Source organism: Mustelus asterias, chromosome 4 (assembly GCF_964213995.1).
Source record: "Mustelus asterias chromosome 4, sMusAst1.hap1.1, whole genome shotgun sequence".
NCBI lineage: Eukaryota > Metazoa > Chordata > Chondrichthyes > Carcharhiniformes > Triakidae > Mustelus > Mustelus asterias.
Window position 1 is genome coordinate 58,526,086 of NC_135804.1, and position 20,692 is coordinate 58,546,777.

Below are 20,692 nucleotides of genomic sequence, written 5' to 3' on the forward strand. Positions count from 1 at the left end.
TACTTTAACTTCCTTTGACTTCGCAGTCTTCCTGGAACTTTCCTCTGTCCCATTCCCTAGTTTCTGGAACTTTCTCTTCTTTAGTTTGTAACTAGCTTTCTATCCCTCCCTGTTGTCCAGCCTATGGTAGCATTTTTTGTGGCATGTTTCTTGCCTTCAGGTTGCCTGGTTCCAAACTGAAACTCAAGTGTTTCTGCCTTTCAGTATGGATCTCTGGTTGCTAAACGACAGCTTAGTTATTTTCTAAACCCTGCAATTGCTTTTACATTGTGAAACCTCCATTACAATACAGGCACAGTTTATAGTGAAACTAAACGTACAAACACAGTTTTATAACATGAAGCTAAATTGAAGTTAATAACACTTAGTTACCATACAAATACAGAAACAAAAAATAAGCTTAAACCATACTCTCGCAAAAATCTTGCTGGCATTTATGCTGGCAGAATGTTATGGTCTTGCCGATGACATACCCCCACCATGGATTTCCAGGCAGTGAGGGGTGCGTTCAACGGGAAACTCCATTGACAATGGCAGGGACCATAAGATCCCCGAGTGGTGCGCGTCTGCGAAACACACCATGGAGGGGGAGGAAAATCACATTACCTATTTCTAATCCCCATAAAACAAATATAAATGACTTAAACTATCTCTATTTCTTAGAAACATAGAATCCTGACAGTGCAGAAGGAAGCCATTTGGCCCATCAAGTCTGCACCAACCACAATCCCATCCAGGACCTATCCCCATAACCCCACGTATTTACCCTGCTATTTAGCATAGCTAATCCACCTAACCTGCATATCTATGGAGTGTGGGAGGAAACCCGGAGCACCCAGAGGAAACCCACACAGACACAGGGAGAATGTGCAAACTCCACACAGACAGTCACCCAAGGCCAGAATTGAACCTGGATCCCTGGCGCTGTATGGCAGCAGTGCTAACCATTGTGCCACCCCACAGCCTATCCTAAAAAGACCAATGATGGATATAGCTCCATGCCTGTACCCTTTATTGTATATAGTTACATGTAGTTAATAAAGACTTACTGTTAACATACAAAGTACTTCTTTAAAAGCTTCTTTAACAAACACGTTCTGCAAACAACATCATCCCAACGTGGCCTACTTTATAATGAAAATAAAATGCTGGTGATTTTCTATCATGAGTGGTCATTAACACCAGGTTAACCGATAAAAATTACCACAATGTAAATCAAGAAGTTGGATTCAGGTGAAATTTGAGCTTTAAGTCCCTTAAATTGCAGGATGTTGCCATGTAGTTTGCAACTATTTCACTCAAAGGTTTCCAGCAGTTCAAGGTATCACCTGTTTGTAATCATGCTTTTAAACCAGAGAGACCCCATTCAAACCAAGGTCTTGCCAAGTCAACTGAGCTCCAAACAGAGAAATACACTTGGCCCAACCTTCTGCTCCTTGAAGCAAATTTCCACTGTGCACTGTAATTAATAGCGGGGCTTTGGTGTTTCTGAGTTCACCGGTCTGCGAGTTTCCGCACAGCAAAACGGTTAGCTGGAATATCATAAACTATTTTCAAGGGTATGGGAGTCATTTTGATTGTGTGAACAAAACATGGGTGAGTTCCTTCACTTTCTGCCATGATGCACCCGTTGGGAGCTGGGCTATGTAGTGTTGTTATCAGGGAGCTGTACTGTGAAGAATGAAAGTAAGTGAAACAGAAATATGTTTAAAGTTTAAGTTTATTTATTAGTGTCACAAGTAGGCTTACATTAACACTGCAATGAAGTTACTGTGAAAATCCCCTAGTCGCCACACTCCGGCACCTGTTTGGGTACACAGAGAGAATTTAGCTTAGTCAATGCACCACACCAGCATGTCTTTCAGACTGGGAGGAAACCGGAGGAAACCCACGCAGACACAGGGAGAGCATGCAGACTTCACACAGCTGGGAGTTGAACCCGGGTCCCTGGGTGGATATTCAGCAATGGTTACACCATGGAATGTCAAAGAGAGATGGTTAGATTCTCTCCTGTTGTCATTGCCTGGGACTTGTCTGGTGCAAATGTTATTTGCCATTTATCAGCCCAAGCCCGTGTGTTGTACCTGAAGGTATACGTAAAATATTTCATGGCACAGTTTTGAAGAACAGCAGTTCTCCTCAGTACCCTGCTCAATATTTATCCTTCAACTACATGATTAAAATAGATTATCTCATCATCATTACATTGTTGTTAATGGTATCTTGGTGCTTTCCATAAATTGTCTATCATGTTACTTACATTTCAGTAGTGTCTGCACTTGAGAAAATAATTCATTAACTTGTAAGATGTTTTTAATGTCCCAAGGCTGTGAAAGGCTCTATCTATATGCACATATTTCTCTCTCTATTAGCCTCTGATCTCTATGATAGCTCGTAAGCAATGTTTTTATAGTTTTTAAAGTTTATTTGTGTCACAAGTAGGCTTACATTAACATTGCAATTAAATTACCTTAGTCGCCACACTGCGGGGCTGTTCGCGTACACGGAGAGAATTTAGCATAGCCAATACACCTAAGCAGCATGTCTTTCGGACTGTGGGAGGAAACCGGAGCACCCGGAGGAAATCTACACAGACACGGGGAGAATGTGCAAAGTCCACACAGACAGTGACCCAAGTTGGGATTCGTACCCAGGTCCCTTGCGCTATAAGGAGCAATGCAATTTGGACAGGGAAGCTTCCTACCTGTTCACCACCCTGTTTTGACTTTCCCTTTCCTGCCACTGCTGGGATCACCAGTACTGGCTGCTCTTTCCTGTCTGCTCCTGTAAGTGTCGCCCACATTGCTCAGTGGTTGAAGCCAGCACAAGTGTGTTGGTCCACATGCCCTTTTGTTTCTCCAATTTTTCTCGGGGCCATTGGCAAGTTTTCACTTTCTGGTCAGAATTTTTCCAGAAGCCCACCAAGTATACTTCATATGACCCCTAACCCAGATAATGGGCCAGGGTCAGAGTGCAAGGAGAAATCTAGCTCTAGGCGTCATTTGAACCTATCAATGTTGTCTTTGTTGTATTTAAACCATATTTTTTACTGAATTAAAATCTCATCAGTTATTCGGGATGTTCTTAACATTTGGTATTCCTAATGGTTAGTGCCTGTTAATAAATCAGTTTAGCTCTCTCTCTCTCTTCCTGCTCTACGTAACCTTCTGCCTCTCCTTCTCCCTTTCTACACTCATTCCTCTTTCCCTTCCCCCTCTCTTCCTTCACCCTTCCCTCTCTCTTGCCACATCCCCTCTTCTTTTCTCTTTTATTCCTCACTCCCTGCCTCTCATTCTCTTGTCCCATTTTCATTGTCTCTCGTTCTCATTTTCTCTCCCAGTCTCTTTTTCCTCTCTGCCTGATTTGATATTGATGCAGTGCCATCTTTCTCCGGAAAAGCACAGCTCATGCATAATGATTAGGATTGTTGCAGTAGGAGATGGTAAATTGTATGGGGGATGGGGATCACACTGGTGGATGGTTGTGACTAGTATTTTCTGTGCTGGGCAGTGTGAAGCAAATATTCGAACAGTGCAGTCAGGAGGACTGCAGCACTGAGACTCCATGAGCAATGAAGGGAAGATATTACAGTGACATTGTGTGTCTCAATACAAGTCATAGAAATTCACATCAGCTGCAGAAACTGTGAAAATGCAAATCACTGGGGTCGCAAGCAGCATCTCTGAGCTGATGTGACAGAGGCAAGAAAGACACAAAGACACACACAAACTGAAACACCAAGGAGATGAGCAGCTTTCGAGCCAATCAGAGCACAAATCATTTCTGTAGCAGCCAATGGATCAGCTTTGCACACTGCCCGTAACCGCAGGATGCTGGGCTCCTATAAAAGGCACAGCTTCTGAGTGACAGGCTGCAGAGCTGGGTTAGAGACCGATGTGCCTGAGCCTTTCAGACACTGAATTCAGGAATTTTTGTGCCTGCTGAGCTGGAGCTGTCCCCTTAATTTGTTCTCAAGATGCCTGAGTGCTGGGATGGGGTAAGTGAATACAGGCAGTGAGGCAATGTGTGTCTGTCTATCCCCCTTCCCACCCACTGTGTACCTGCACATTCCTCCTACCCTCCACCAATCGCCCTCTGCTCAATGTTAAATGTTCTCTTTGTTGGTATTCAGAGCTGGTCAGGTTGCGCAAGTACACAGTGTTTGTTGCTGGCATCAGCTATGAGCCTTGTGTACTCGAGTAAGGAATGGTGGTTCAGGGGTGTGTGTGGGATTGGGTGTGGGTGTGTTATTGGGGTAATATGGTCTTTAGCAGTGTATTGAAAACATAGTTGCTGCATTGACACCTTATATGAAATGGAAAACAAAAATCTGGAGGAATCTGAAGGCATCTATGTAGAACACATGGCGCCATGTTGCATGTTGTTCGATCCCATCATTTTGGTGGGGGAGACGGGTGAAGTCAAACCAATTTAATTTGAGATGAAAGAGGTTTGCTGCTGTATGGGATGGGTGTGGCATTTCAATCATTAAGTGGAAAGCCAGGAGTCAGCTTACTGCGACATTTGTACACCGTGACAGAGCAGCAGCCACTGCCGTCTGAACAAGGGCATTCTACAAATGACTTTGCCTTTTGTCCGATGAGCGCATGAGTGAGTGCGTGTTGCGGAGAATGTGTCCTATGGGAGTGAGTGCTATGTCATGTGACGGGTTGATGTTTCGGAATGTGTGCAGCTTATATTAAGATACAAGTATATTTGTGTGTTTATATATGTTAGCAAGCGAATGTGCATTGTGTATGAGGCCGCTTTGCCTATACATGGTTTGGTGTATTATGCATACTTATTTGTATGTGCACACACAGAAGAATGACTGCATGAGTATGCAGGTATTGTAGGCATGTATGTGAGTGTACATGTGTATATCTGTGGATGTGTCTATGGTCATGAATGCAACTGTAAATGTAAACACTTAAGTGTAGTTATGTGCATGTATATTATGTAAAAGCGCATTTATATTATTTGGGGAACATGTATGTAGCCATGTTTGTGCAAGTTCAAAGGACACGTGCATCAGTGTGCAAATATTTCTAGACGTATGTATACATATGCATATATTTATGCAGGAGTATGCATGAATGTAAGTTTTTATGAGAGTTTATTGTGATTGTGAATACTAGTGTTAGATGAGAGTATGTGCAGATTATGTTTGTATGGAAGATATAAATGTGACGAGTACAATCTTTTAGTGTGTATTTCTGAGAATGTGTTTAAATTTGTGTGTGTGTGTGTGTATATATACATAAATGAATAGGTGAGTGTCTGTCTGTAAGTACATTTAATGATTCTGAAATTCCTTAGGTCTGTTGCTGTAGACGGCCAGAATGCCTCAGAAATGGCTGGAACCTGTTCTCTGCTGTCTCTGGGAATTTTCTGGTTGCCTTTCAACTGGAGGCAATGGAACCTAGGAAGGAGCGTAGGCTATTCAGCCCCTTTTGCCTAGTCTACCATTCAATTAGATCATGGCTGATCTGTATCTCAACTCTACTTACTCATCTTCGTTCCATAGCCCTTAATACTCACATCTAACAATGATTATGAAAGTCTTGGCTTTGAAGCTTTCAATTGACTCCCAGCCTCATTCGCTGTTTTGGGGAGACAGAGTTCCAGATTTCCTATATACTTCATGTGAAGACATCACCCTTGCATCTGGACTCACTTAGACTTAAAAGACTTCTTGCGTCTAGAGACACATGAGGCAGATAAAACACAAGCTTACCTCTCTTTTCTGTAGCTTGTTTTTCCTGGAACAGGTCTCTAGCCTAAAACCAGAGAGTATAGCTTGAAGGGCATCACTCCCCATCAAGCATGGCTAACCAGGCATTGGCGGACTCTTACTGCCTGATATAGATGGATTTGCAGGCTGGCAATCAACCTATTTGGCTGCATTATGAATGCACCTTCTGTGGCTATTAAATTCTGAAGTACAACTCGAACCCTGAACTTCTGACTCAGGTAGAAGTGCTCCCCACTGTGCACTCCCAGAAGGTAAAAAACAGTAAAATTGGGGAAACAAGAATACTGGTCTGAACTCTTCTTGTGCACATTAAAATGGAACACAATTAAAAACTGGGAAATACGAATATTGGTCCAAACTGTTTTTTTCCTATTGGGCTGGACTCTCCCATCAGAGAAAATAATTATTCTTGATCTATCCTGTCAAATCCTTTATTTATCTGAATCACCCCTTAATTTTCTATACCACAGGGAATGCTCTGCCTCTATCCCTAAGAAGATAGGCCAAGGATACAGCCAGCGATAGATGCATCTTACATTGGAATTCTTCCTCCTGAGCCTTATGTAGGATATGTTTCCAATGTGGCTGATTTGACATGAAGGGAGAATTGGACACTGGGGATTGTCGACCTACTTAGTCTAAAGGCTGAGCCTGGAATGCCAGACTCTGATGGTGAACTTTGAAATGATATATGGCTGGTGGAGGGTCCAGGACATGAAATTGAGATGGTCTTTCTTAGTCGCATGGGTTGACCTCAAAGTGAATAAGGATCATGACCCCTCCCTCACTGGGTCCGCCACTATCTTTGGATGTGTTCAATTCTGTGTATATATGTACACATATATGTGAATATAGCCATATGTGAATAGACATTTATAGGAATGCGACTCTATATTGAGTATAGATATGAGGGGCGATCATACCAAAAAGATTTAAGTCCAGAATGAGCGTGAAAACGGAACAGCTTCAGATCCGCTTTTTGGGAGAGTTCAAATCTGCGATCTTATCGACTTAAAGTAAAAGAAAATCATCAAAAACTATTTCTTGACTGTAGGGGGGCTTAAATTTCCCAAACGCTGGCTGAGAGCAGCAGAGGATGCAATTGCACATGTGCAGGTCTCTAGCAGCAGAGGCCTGTCACTCAGCCTCTGCTGCTCTCAGCCAGTCTAAACAAAGTATCACCCCAGTCACCGCATTGGCTCACAGACTACCGCAACTCCCCCATCCGCCTGACCAATCGACCCCGCGACCCCCCTGCCCTGACTGATTTCCCCCTCCCTCCTCCCCGATCGCTGGGCTAAACTCCCTGCAATGGCCAGCCATGATCATCCCCTCCCCCCAGTGATCCCTAATGCAGAGTGGTAGCGGGCTCCCCACCACTGACTAGCTGCCCCTGGTCTGGCCCCGCCGCAGTAGGCCCTGCCCTCTTGGCACTACTCGGTTGGTGGCCAGTGGACAGTGCCAGGCTGCCCTTGGCACTGCACAAGGGACAACACTCCCCTTGCACCCGACCTTCCTCAATGGCCTCCAGTTCTTACGGTGAGGCCATCATGACTGGTCCCCGTTGTTGGGAACCAACTGTGATCCTCGCCAGAGAGAACCTCTCCAGCGAGGCCACAGAGGTAATTGAGCATGGGCAATAATGTCCCAGACTCATTAAATCAATGGAAAACATATTCAAATTTAATTTGAATAAATTATTCAGCTTCGTGTCAGAATATCCGGTTGCAGTAAGATCACGAGAGGCGAGGCAAACCTGATTTCCCAGTTCTCGTGCGATCATACCGGCTCACCCACCCATCGGCTGGTGGGACGCAACAGCAAGATCACCCCCATGATGTCTTAGTGAGTGAGTGTATACATAAGAATGGACATCATTAATCAGACATGGGTAGAACATAGATACATTTGGATGTGTGTTTTGTGTGTGTGTTTATATTTGTGTCTATGTGCATTTGCATGTATATGTGCATGTGGATTTTTGTGTGCATATATGTGTACCTGTCAATATGTGTGCCTGTGTCTATCTGTATATGTGTATTTTTCAGCTGTGGCTCAATGGGTCATTGTTTCAGACTCTGTTCTAAAAATTTGAACATAAAATCTGGCTTGACTCTCCAGCCCAGGACTTAGGGAGTGCAATACAGTTGGAGATGCCACCTTTGATAAACCAAAGCTGTTCTGCCCACTCAGATCATAAGAAATAGGAGCAGGTGTAGGCCATTCTCCTCCTTGAGCCTTCTCCGCTATTCAATAAAATCAGGGCTAGAATGACTGTGGCATAAACTCCACTTTCCTGCCTGCCCCCTAACCCTTGATTTTTTTTGTAGATCATAGTTCTGTCCAACTCAGCCTTGAATATATTCATTGACCCAGCCTCTACTTCTCTTTCAGACAAAAAGTTCCGAGATTAATATGCCTCTGAGAGAAGAAATTTCTCCTTATCTCTGTCTTAAATGGGAGATTCGGTTTATTCCCACAGTCTGAAAGACGTCTTGGTTAGGTGCATTGGCCATGCTAAATTTTCCCTGTGTACCCAAACAGGCGCCGGAGTGTGGGGACTAGGGAATTTTCACAGTAACTTCATGTAAGCCTACTTATGACACCAATAAGTAAGATCCCTTATTCTGAAATGGTGCTCTCTAATTCTAAGTTGCCCCCATGAAGAGAAACATCTTCTCAGTATTTACCCTGACAACCCTCCTCAGAATCCCATTTGTTTCAATAAGATCACCTCTCATTCTTCTAAACTCCAATAATATAGGCCCAACACGCTCAACCTTTCCTCATAAGACAATCTCTTCATTCATCCCAGGCGTTAAACTAGTGAACCTTCTCTGATCTGCTTCCAATACAAGTATAGCCATCCTTAAATTCAGAGACCAAAACCATGCACAGTATTCTAGGTTTGGTCTCACCAACCTTATGTACAGTTGTAGGGAGACTTGTTCCTATTTATATACTTCACGGACAAGACCTCTTCCTTGACAACCCTCATTACATCCCCTTGCAACAAAGGGGATGGACTTCAACCCGGATAAGTGTGTAGTGATCCATTTTGGCAGATCCAATGGGATGAAGCAGCAGTATAATATGAAGGGTACCATTCTTAGCAGTGTAGAGGATCAGAAGGACCTTGGGGTCCGGGTCCATAGGACTCTTAAATCGGCCTCGCAGGTGGAGGATGCGGTCAAGAAGGCGTACGGCGTACTAGCCTTCATTAATCGAGGGATTGAGTTTAGGAGTCAGGAGATAATGCTGCAGCTTTATAGGACCCTGGTTAGACCCCACTTGGAGTACTGCGCGCAGTTCTGGTCACCTCATTACAGGAAAGATGTTGAAGCCATTGAAAGGGTGCAGAGGAGATTTACAAGGATGTTGCCTGGATTGGGGGGCATGCCTTATGAGGATAGGTTGAGGGAGCTTGGTCTCTTCTCCCTGGAGAGACGAAGGATGAGAGGTGACCTGATAGAGGTTTACAAGATGTTGAGAGGTCTGGATAGGGTAGACTCTCAGAGGCTATTTCCAAGGGCTGAAATGGTTGCTACGAGAGGACACAGGTTTAAGGTGCTGGGGGGTAGGTACAGAGGAGATGTCAGGGGTAAGTTTTTCACTCAGAGGGTGGTGGGTGAGTGGAATCGGCTGACGTCGGTGGTGGTGGAGGCAAACTCGTTGGGGTCTTTTAAGAGACTTCTGGATGAGTACATGGGATTTAATGGGATTGAGGGCTATAGATAGGCCTAGAGGTAGGGATATGATCAGCGCAACTTGTGGGCCGAAGGGCCTGTTTGTGCTGTGGCTTTCTATGTTCTATGTTCTAAAGGCCATCATTCAATTTACCTTCCTATTGCTTGCTGTACCTGCACGCTAACATTTTGTGACTCATGCACAGGGACATCCATATCCCTCTATTGCAGCACTCTGGAGTCTCTCCTTATTTAAATAATATTCTGCTTTTCTATTCTTCCTGCCAAAGTAGATGATCGCATGATATTCCATCGGCCAAATTTTATTACTTTATCTATATCCTGTTGCTCACACAATAGGTCCTCCTCACAACTTCCTTTCTTGCGTATCTTTCTATTACTTTGTATTAATAAACTAATGAGAGTTTGTCGTGTATAAAGAGGTGATGTGATCTGTAGATATATTGTGACGTAATGAAATGCACAGGGTAAAGAACAGCAGAAGGGAATTTGGCTGAATCAACTGCTTTTTTTTGTACCAGGCTCAACCTCCTGCTGGGGAAGGGGGTAAAGAAGAAGACCATGGCCGGAATTCTCCCAAAAACGTTTTGAGTGTTAAGTTCATGTGAAAACTGGAGTAATTCACGCTGGTTTTTTCAGTGGGAATTCAGAGAAGAATCTCCCACATTTTTTGCACTGCAGAGGTCACTAGCGTGTATATCATTATAAATCAGTGGGCAGAGCCTATCCCCACTTTAGAGGCCGCTAGCATAACTCTGAGCAGGCCACTGCGCATGCATCGATCTGTCAGCACCAAGATCAGCGCATGCGGAGTAGCTCTGCACTGCTGGCCTCCTGATTGTTGGCCAGCCTCGCGATCCTCGTAATGCCGTCCGTCCATCCGTCCCCTTGGGCACTGGCACTTTGCCCCTTGGGGCATAGGGGGCACAGACTGTCACTGCCAAGGTGCCAATGCCCAGGGGGCCTCCCCCCTCCCCCACCTCTGGGGGATCCCGATTGCCCCTTCCTTCACTCCAGCAGGGTCAGGCTATTAGTTCCCCATTAGTGGGGAGCTATAGTAATCCCACTGGAGTGAACCACTCTAGTGGGGTGGGGGGGGGGGTGCGGAGATGCTAATGGACCCAGAGACTTCAGATGTAGGTGGAGATGTAGGTCAGGAAACATAGGAATGATGTGTGAATGGGATTTGGTGCCAGTTATGTTGGAGGAGCAGAGTTGGATGAACGATGAACACCAAATTTATGGTGGGTGGAAAATGGGAAACTGACCGGATCCTCGTTGGGATAGTCAATTCTGTAGGTAACAAAGGTATGAATGAGGATTTCAGCAGCAGATTGGTTTGGCAGAGGTGGGAAATATTGCAGAGTTGGAAGCAAGCATGTTGAAGGGTTTGCTGAACAGATACATAAACAAGGAAAATCTCCTCTAAAATAGATCACTGATGTGCTTGATGGACATCAGGACAAAATAAGTTACCTCCCACTTAGTGTACACTTCCCCTTCAAATGGTCTCCATTCCAGTCGTTTGCAGAATCTGCCAACACTAGTTCTGGAGGATTTTGCCCGATCTCTCAATGGAACATCAATGAGAGTTCAGGAGAATCATTTGGAACCATTGTTTTCACTCACAGTTTATAGAATGTCTGGTTTCAGTAGGGCACTTCTTAAATTTTAAAATGTTATGCACTTGTCAGCATGGATCTGTTTATCACATTAGCCAGGAATTTGCAGTTGAAGTAACTGAGTATTCAGCATTATTAAAGATTACAAACCTCTGGAATCTGCAAGTGCACCATCAGTGGAAATGAGTAACTTTCTGTTTGAGGTACCGTCCTCCATAAACGCTGCTGCAATAGCATCTCACTGAGAGAATCAACATTGTAATCCATTAAACAGCATGAAGTTGCAGTACTTACCCACTAGATAGCCACCAAACATGCCAGAAAGATTTAGGGCTTGTTTGTTCAGGTGTAAGTTGAAACATAGAACATTTATAGAATAGAAGTCAGCCATTTGTTCCATCGTGTCTGTGCCAGCCACAAAGTGCTATCCAGCCTCGTCCCACATCCCAACTCTTGCATTGTGTAACTCTGCAGACAGTGACACTTCAAATGCATATTCAAGTTTTTAAAGGTGTGGTGAGGGTTTCTACCTCTATGACCCTTTCTGTCAGTGAGTTCCAGATCTCCATCAACCTTGGCTAATAAAAGAAAGTATACTGTGCCTTCTTAACTATCTAGATCAGGTACTGAGTGCATTTGAACAAGGAATACCAGCAACAGGAAGATGAGATCCTTAAGTGTGCATTAGTTAACAATTAAGGGCCTCAATTGGCAGTGGAACAGGAAAGCTGTTTATGGGCCTTCCCACTAATCAGGTCATTGGTGAGAAAGCGGCAGAGTCTCATCAACCATCCTCTCACCTGATTAAATGCACTCACCATCACCAAATTCTGCTGCCCATTATGTATGAATATGTATGAATGTGAATGGGTGTTTATGACATTGTTTGCTTGTGAGAATATGAGCATATTTATTCCTTCTTTTGCTTCTAATAAATTTAGATGTGTTTATCATAGTGTAAGTGCTTTTGTTTGATAATATGACTGCATTTATAATAGTGACTATGGTTATCACAAATTATTTGTATATATTTATGATGGTGAATGTAATTTCAGCGGATTTATAATGGATGTATTACAGAGGAGAGACTTTACAATAACTGGTACATTAAAAATTAGGAAGGGTGCGGGTCAGCAATTATATGGTGGTGCATTGCAGAAGGCGGATCAGTGTCATCATTAATTTTAAGGAGGTGAGTCTGTATAATCACTAATGATTTCATGAGGTATATGATGGAAGATCTGTATAATCACCTGAATGAATAAGAAGTCTGTAAACAATCATTGATTATTGCTGAGGAAAGAGACATACTGTCAAAGCTTTTCATCTTGGACTCTTCAGAACAAAAAACTTCGACAGCATGTCTCTTTTTTTTTCAACAATGCTCAAGTTCTATGCCATCAAATTACTAACTGCTGATTATTTTTACAATGGATTTGTGACAGAATGTGGGTCTGCACTATCATCAATTTTGAGTGGTGGGTGAAAAGAGATGTTTCCAGTCACTGATTGCCACTTTTAACCCTCAACAGGAGCATGACATTGAAACTCCCTATGGAATATTGCATGTGGTGATCCGTGGTGCACCAAAAGGAAACCGCCCGGCGATCCTGACCTACCATGATGTTGGGATGAACTGTAAGTATAACTATTTACACTGCTCACCTTAGTGAAACCACATGGCTCAGACTTATTGCATGGTAAATAAGTAGAAGGGAAGTGACACAATGGATTATTTACAACAGGAGTGAATGGAAAGTGGTATGTGCTATTGGAATTCTATATAATGGGCTGAATAGGAAATGGTTTTGCCCACTGAATTATACACATTGGAGGCAGGTGAATGAGAAACAGTTCGGTCTAATTGAATTTTATGTAATGGATTGAATAGGAAGGGGTTTCATTTGTTAGAATTTTATATGATGGATTGAATGAGAAGCTGTTTGGTCTATTGGAATTGTACTTCATAGAATATTGAATGGGAAGGGTTTGGGTTATTAGAATTCTATATCTTGTAAGTGAATGGGAAGGATTTGTGCAATTGGAATTCCATAAGATGTGGTTGGATGAGAAGGGGGCCTCAACTATTGAAATTCTATAGGTTGTGATTGGATGAGAAGGGGGTCTGGGCTATTGGAATTCTATAGAGTTGTGTTTGAATGGGAAGGGGTTTGAGCTATTGGAATTCTATAGGTTGTGAGTGAATGGGAAGAGGTTGGGGCTATTGGAATTCTAGGGCTTATTGAATGGGAAAGAGTTTGGGCTATCGGAATTCTATAGGTTGTGAGTGAATGGGAAGGAGTTTGGGCTATTGGAGTTCTATGGGTTATGATTGAATGGGAAAGTGTTTGGGCTATTGGAGTTCTATAGGTTGTGATTGAATGGGAAAGGATTTGGGCTATTGGAATGTTATATAACTGACTGAATGGGAAAGTGTTTGCTCTTTTTGAATTCCATAATCCAATAGGATTAAATAGCAAGAGATTTGGCTGATAAAAATATTTACATTTGGGTGAAAATTGTGTGTGCTGTGGGTTTCCCACTATCCTACTTAGTGGAGGCAAAGTTTAATGATGAACCAAACCATCCAGATCAAATGATGCCATGTTCAATTTCTGGTCTGTGCCGAGTTAGCTGATGTTAACTAAGCAAACCATGTTGGTGATAGGATTGGCCTACTACTTCTGGATGAAGGAGGTGGAAGGGGAAACAGCCATGGGTCACAGTGTTCATTGACAGTTACTTCGTGGTATGTATAGATAGCTTTAAGCACGGAATCAGATACAATTCTAATGTAACCCCCCTGCCTTTGCTCTCACAGTCTGCTAACCTGCTGGTAATCACTCACTCGGCTCACAGGAACATCGGAATTGCTGCACAGCAAAAGACCAAGCTGTATCTAGTTTGCCTTCCACCGTCATGATACAATAACAGAATTGTTGACTAAGCACAGCAAACAATCTCTATCAATTAGTCTACAAGAGACCCAGGGAGAGAAGAAAACCCCTGAGAGCTTTGCGAATCCACAGATCCAATGTCATATTTTTCGCACAAACCACTTACCACATCACCAAAATGTTATTTTCTGAAATAAATTAAATTTGTACTTGAATGAAGCAATGCTTACTGCTTGTACCATCTTCCTAAGAAGTCTGTTCCATAGATTCATTGAAATAATGTTTTTGCAGATTGAATTTACCCCTCCTCCCCTCAAGCATAGAATCATAGAATCCCTACAGTGCCATTCGGCCCATCAAGCCTACAACGATCCCACCCAGGCTCTATCTCTATTTACCCTGCTAATCCCCCTGACACTAAAGGACAATTTATCATGGCCAATCCACCTAACTCGCACATCTTTGGACTGTGGGAGGAAACCGGAGCACCTGGAGGAAACCCGCGCAGACATGCGTGGCAAACTCCACATGGAGAGTTACCCGAGGCTGGAATTGAGTCTGGGTCCCTGGCGCTGTGCCACCGCACCACCCTTAAGCAGAGGGAGTGTTCTTTGATTCTGTGTCAAGGTCACATTTGTCATGCTTTTCATTTTCTAGTCCCTTCAGTGTTTTAAAATCAGCAATCATATCACGTCTCAACCTCCTCTTTTCCAGTGAGTAACTGTCCAGTATACATAATAGTTCCTTATAACCTCCATCCCTCATTCATGGAGATTGACCATTCCAGACAAGATATTGGCAAGTAGCTTCAAAAGAGGGATGCTTCAGAAAATAGCTGTCTGTTCACTTCCCATGTAAGCTGCGGCTCCCTATACCTTGTTATTAATGGCTTCACTCTGAAGTGTACACTTGTATCGAAAGAACAGTCTTTAATGAAAGGATTGAAGAATGACTGTCAGTCATCCCTGTTAATCAGCAAGCTGCATGAAGGACTTGAGCTTTGCCTGGCCATGTTACAAAATAGATCCATATTACATTTGTATTGATGAATTTAATTTGGACAGAATACTTATTTTATTAAATGGAAACGTTAGGAGGTGGGAATCAGGTCACAAAATGGTGAACTTAACTTTTCTGGTGGAGAAACAATTTTCCTGTGCCTTCCCGACTTCACACCATTTTAATGTGGCCTTTTGGCGAGTTAGGAAGGCCTTGGGTGCAAAACACACACACCATAAGACCATAAGACATAGGAGCGGAAGTAAGGCCATTCGGCCCATTGAGTCCACTCCACCATTCAATCATTTACCCGCTCTCTCCCCATAGCCCTTAATTCCTCGAGAAATCAAGAATTTATCAATTTCTGTCTTGAAGACGCTCAACGTCTCGGCCTCCACAGCCCTCTGTGGCAATGAATTCCACAGACCCACCACTCTCTGGCTGAAGAAATTTCTCCTCATCTCTGTTCTAAAGTGACTCCCTTTTATTCTAAGGCTGTGCCCCCGCGTCCTAGTCTCCCCTGTTAATGAAAACAACTTCCCTACGTCCATCCTATCTAAGCCGTTCATTATCTTGTAAGTCTCTATCAGATCTCCCCTCAACCTCCTAAACTCCAATGAATATAATCCCACGATCCTCAGACGTTCATCGTATGTCAGGCCTACCATTCCTGGGATCATCCGTGTGAATCTCCGCTGGACCCGCTCTAGTGCCAGTATGTCCTTCCTGAGGTGTGGGGCCCAAAATTGCTCACAGTATTCCAAATGGGGCCTAACCAGTGCTTTATAAAGCCTCAGAAGTACATCCCTGCTTTTGTATTCAGAGCTCGGGATTCCCATTGTGAGGACCACAGGAGAACTGCATTTCCTCCAAAATCTTTTTGTGTGTTTATATGTGTTTTGTGAGTCCTAAAAAATATACTTCCCACTCTGGATCTTCAGAAATGGCTTGAACCTATTCTCTGCTGGGTCTCTGGATTATTAGTCTAGTGACAATACCACTATGTTTCTTGTTCATTTACAAACCTAAATGACACCTAAAAAATTTATTTTTTTTATGCACTGAAGCAGTTTTTTTCCCAGTTCAGTGATATCGGGTTTGAATAGATTACTAAGAGGTTTAATTTTTTCCCAATGATTTTTAAATAATTCCCATTGCTGTTACATGGCTCCCGAGGATGGTAATGCATACCAGGTGACTGGCTTTGGAGAAAACATGGAAGGTGGCATATGGAGCATCTGAGGGGACCTAGGGTGGCATGGTGGATCTCCGAGATCATGAACTTGGCATACTTGATCTAAGGGGAATGGAGTGGCATGGGGGGTGGGCAATGAGGGGGTATGGAGGCGGCATGAGAGATTTTGGGGGGAATGAGGCAATAAGGGGTGGCATGGTGAAAAAGGCACACTCGCCTTTATTAATCGGGGTATAGATTACAAAAGCAGAGAGGTCATGATGGAGTTGTATAGAACTTTGCTGAGGCCATGGCTGGAGTACTGTGTGCAGTTCTGGTCGCCACATTATAGGAAGGATGTGAATGCACTGGAAGGGGTACAGAGGAGATTCACCAGGATGTTGCCTGGGATGGAACATTTAAGTTATAAAGAGAGGTTGGATAGGCTTGGGTTGTTTTCTCTGGAGCAGAGAAGACTGAGGGGCGACCTGATTGAGGTGTTCAAGATTATGAGGGGCATGGACAGGATAGGTAGGGAGTTGCTATTCTCCTTAGTTAAAGGGTCAGTTACGAGGGGACACAAGTTAAAAGTATTTAAGGGGGATTTGAGGAAAAACCTTTTTACCCAGAGGGTGGTGATGGTTTGGAGTACACTGCCTGGGAGGGTCGTGGACGCGGGATGCCTCACATCCTTTAAAAAGTACCTGGATGAGTACTTGGCACACCATAACATTCAAGGCTATGGACCAAGTGCTGGCAAGTGGGATTAGGTAGGCAGGTCAGAGCTTTTCATGCGTCGGTGCAGACTCGATGGGCCAAAGGGCCTCTTCTGCACTGTAGTATTCTGTGATGGAGGTGGGGTGAAAGAGGTGAGGTTTAGGGGCCTTTAAGTAATGTTGGGAGCTGAGCTGCTGTGTTAGAAAACCTTCTAACTGGCCCAGCTCCACACCCATACTTCTTCACAGCTTCCAAAGTGCACCGCAAACACAACGCCGATGTGCAAAGCCAAAAATGGGTCAGTTGTGCATTGTGCAAGGTGCAAAAAAGTTTTCCCAGCCCACATGAAAATCTGTGCTCCTATTTCTAACTTGATTCCCTTTCTCATTTTTTCTTGGAAGCTTATATGTGGAGTAAAGGCGCCTTTCTATCTGTCAGCATTACATGTCAGTGTTACAGAACAATTCTGCATTAATAGTCTGTGATTAATAGTCTGCTCACACAAAGGTGGAGGGAGGGAACTGTAGTTGTCCAACAGAAGTGAAATTTCCAGTAGGTTTGATATTGAACCTGGTTCAAGGACTCTCCACTTTTCATCCACTTACGTGAGAAATGATTTGGAATTGCCTCCAAGATATTCTCTTATAAGAGAGGCTCTATTTTTGGTGCTTCCTGAACCTGATAGATTACTGCAATCATTCAACTTTGAAATTCCAAAGCCTTTGTCATTTGGACTCAGATAACACGAAATTTAGTACCATAATGTACTTTCCCTGCTCATCATTTTGTACAGATTTATGTCTTATAAAAATACTTCTCTTTGTAATTTAGCCTGGTGCAAAAGTAAAATGGGAAAGATGGCCAAACCATGGCTTATAAGGGAAATTAGAGATAGTATTAGATCCAAGGAAAAGGCATACAAAATGTCCAGAAAAACAACAGACCTGAGGATTTGGAGCAGTTTAGAATTCAGCAAAGGAGGGCCATGGGATTAATTAACAATGGGAAAATAGAGTGTGAGAGTAAGCTTGCACGTAATATGAAACTGACTGTAAAAGTTTCTATAGGTATATGAAGAGAAAAAGATTGGTGAAAATAAATGTAGGTTCCTTACAGTCAGAAACAGGGGAATTTATAATGGGGAACAAAAAAATGGCTGACGAACTAAATACATATTGGTTCTGTCTTCACAAAAGAGGAACAATAACGTACCAGAAATGTTGGGGAACACAGGGTTTAGTGAGAGGGAGGAACTGAAGGAAATCTCTATTAGTAGGGAAATTATGTTGAGGAAATTGATGGGATTGAAGGCTAATAGATCTCCAGGGCCTGACAATCTACACCCCATGTAAAGGAGTGGCCCTAGAAATAATGAATGCATTGGTGGTCATCTTCCAGGATTCTATAGACTCTGGAACAGTCCCTGCAGATTGGAGGGTAGCAAATGTAACCCAATACTTAAAATGGGAGATAGAGAGAAAACAGGGAATTATAAATTGACCTACCTCGTATTAAGTTGATCATAGCTACACCCTAGCTATGACTATAACACTACATTGTGCGCTCTCTCCTTTCCTTCTCTACGTACGGTATGCTTTGTCTGTATAGCATGCCAGAAACAATACTTTTCACTGTATACCAATACATGTGACAATAATAAATCAAATCAAATACTTCAGTGTGATTTGGACAAACTAAGTGAGTGGGCACATGTGTGGCAGATGCAGTATAATGTGGATAAATGTGAGGTTATCCACTTTGGTTACAAAAACAGGAAGGCAGGTTATTATCTGAATGGCTATAAATTTAGAGGGAGGAATGTGCAATGAGACCTGTGTGTCCTTATACAGTTGCTGAAGGCAAGCCTGCTGGTGCAGCAGGTGGTAAAGAAGACAAATGGTATGTTGGCCTTCATAGCGAGAGGATTCAAGTACAGGCGCAGAGATGTCTTGCGCCAAATATACAGTGCCTTGGTGAGGCCACACCTGGAATATTGTGTGCAGTTTTGGTCTCCTTATCTGAGGAAGGATTTTCTTACTATAGAGGGAGTGCAACAAATGTTTACCAGACTAATTCCTGGGATGGTAGGACTGACATTTGAGGAGAGATTGAGTCGGTTAGGATTACGTTCGCTGGAGTTCAGAAGAATGAGGGGCGAATCTCATAGAAACCTATTAAATTCTAACAGGACTGGACAGGGTAGATGCCAGGAGGATCTTCCCGATAGTGGGGGTGTCTAGAAATTAAGTACCATAATGTGCTTTCCTTGCTCATCATTCTAAGGATAAGGTGTAAACCTTTTAGGACTGAGATGAGGAGAAATTTCTTCACCAAAGAGTGGTAAGCCTGTAGAATTCTCTACCACAGAAATCAGTTGAGGCCAAAACATTTTCAAGAAGGACTTGGATGTAGCACTTGAGCCAAAGAGGTCAAAGGATATGGAGTGAAGGTAGGATCAGGCTATTGAGTTGGATGATTAACCATTATCATACTGAATTTTTGGAGCAGACTCGAAGGGCTGAATAGCCTACTTCTGCTCCTATTTTCAATGTTTTTACAAAATGTGTGGCTTATTAACATGGTGTTAATCAGCTATTTGAGACATCAAGGGTAATCAGTGGGTACCTGAAGCAATTTACCATGTACCCTAGATTGTACATGGATTGTTTGTAAGTCTTTACATACATGATTCCATTAATTTCAGACAGAAAATTACATTTTGGTTCATAGGCGAAACAAGCCTACCAAACAAGCCACTTCTGTGGTAAGCAAGAACTCTTAAGTGTAAGAAAAAGCCTTACCTTCATGACTTCATTTGAAGACCCTCACCTTTGGGTCATAAGCTACCATCACGGTAGCACAGTGGTTAGCACTGCTGCTTCACAGCTCCAGGGATCTGGGTTCGATTCCTGGCTTGGGTCACCTATCTATGTGGAGTTTGCACATTCTTCCCGTGTCTGCGTGGGTTTCCTCCGAGTCCTCCGGTTTCCTCCCAAGGTCCAAAGATGTGCGGGTTAGGTTGATTAGCCATGCTAAAAATTGCCCCTTAGTGTCCTGAGATGCGTAGGTTAGAGGGATTAGCGGGTAAATATGTAGGGATATGGGGGTAGGACCTGGGTGGGGTTGTGGTCGGTGCAGACCCGATGGGCTAAATGGCCTCTTTCTGCACTGTAGGGTTTCTATGATTCTATCACATCCAAACTTCCAGATTGCCCTATCACATGGTGAAATTCAGGAATAATTTTCCCAATAAAGCTCAGAATTTAGAGTCCTGCAAGCCACCCCATCCCAAAAGTGACAGTGAAGCAACATATAACTATTTGTGCGGACAAGAAGATTAGTGGGGAAGATATTGTGAACAGTGCTGAGAGAAAACCCCATAATACCCCTTGAAGTATTTCATGAGAATGAAAGCCTTGCAATGCAGATCATTTCTACAGAGGGAGTGTCAAAACCAGGAGCCCTTTTAATGAGGAAGGTTCACCTTCAGGATACATCACAATTTGTTGCCTCCTCTGTCCGCAGTTAGTCTTGTCATTGCTTTATAAAATAATCTTGCCAAAATCTGTGGAACTCATTGCCACAGAGCCACTGTGGAGGCCAGATCATTGAGTATCTTTAAGACAGAGATAGAAAGGTTCTTGATCAATAAGGGGATCAAGGGTTACCTGGAGAAGGCAGGAGAATAGGGATAAGAATCATATCAGCCATGATTGAATGGTGGAGCAGACTCGATGGGCCGAATGGCCTAATTCTTTTCTTGTATCTTACGGTCAAACCTGGGATTGCGAACTCAGCTTGGATATATTCCCAAAGGTTTC

At 43.2% G+C, this 20,692-nt stretch overlaps 1 protein-coding gene across 4 annotated transcripts in view; it reads left to right on the plus strand.

The window, feature by feature from the left end:
• Positions 1-20,692, plus strand: part of ndrg4 (NDRG family member 4) — a 133,508-nt gene that overhangs the window by 56,581 nt on the left and 56,235 nt on the right. For 2 of the 4 annotated variants that reach the window (XM_078211115.1, XM_078211116.1), the window contains exons 1-2: positions 3,874-3,997; positions 12,617-12,722. In XM_078211115.1, the coding sequence (XP_078067241.1) occupies positions 3,977-3,997; positions 12,617-12,722 (127 nt within the window). In that variant the 5' untranslated portion in view covers positions 3,874-3,976. Of the gene's footprint in view, positions 1-3,873; positions 3,998-12,616; positions 12,723-20,692 lie in introns of those variants that run through there. The other 2 variants (XM_078211114.1, XM_078211113.1) reach the window with 1 other exon arrangement.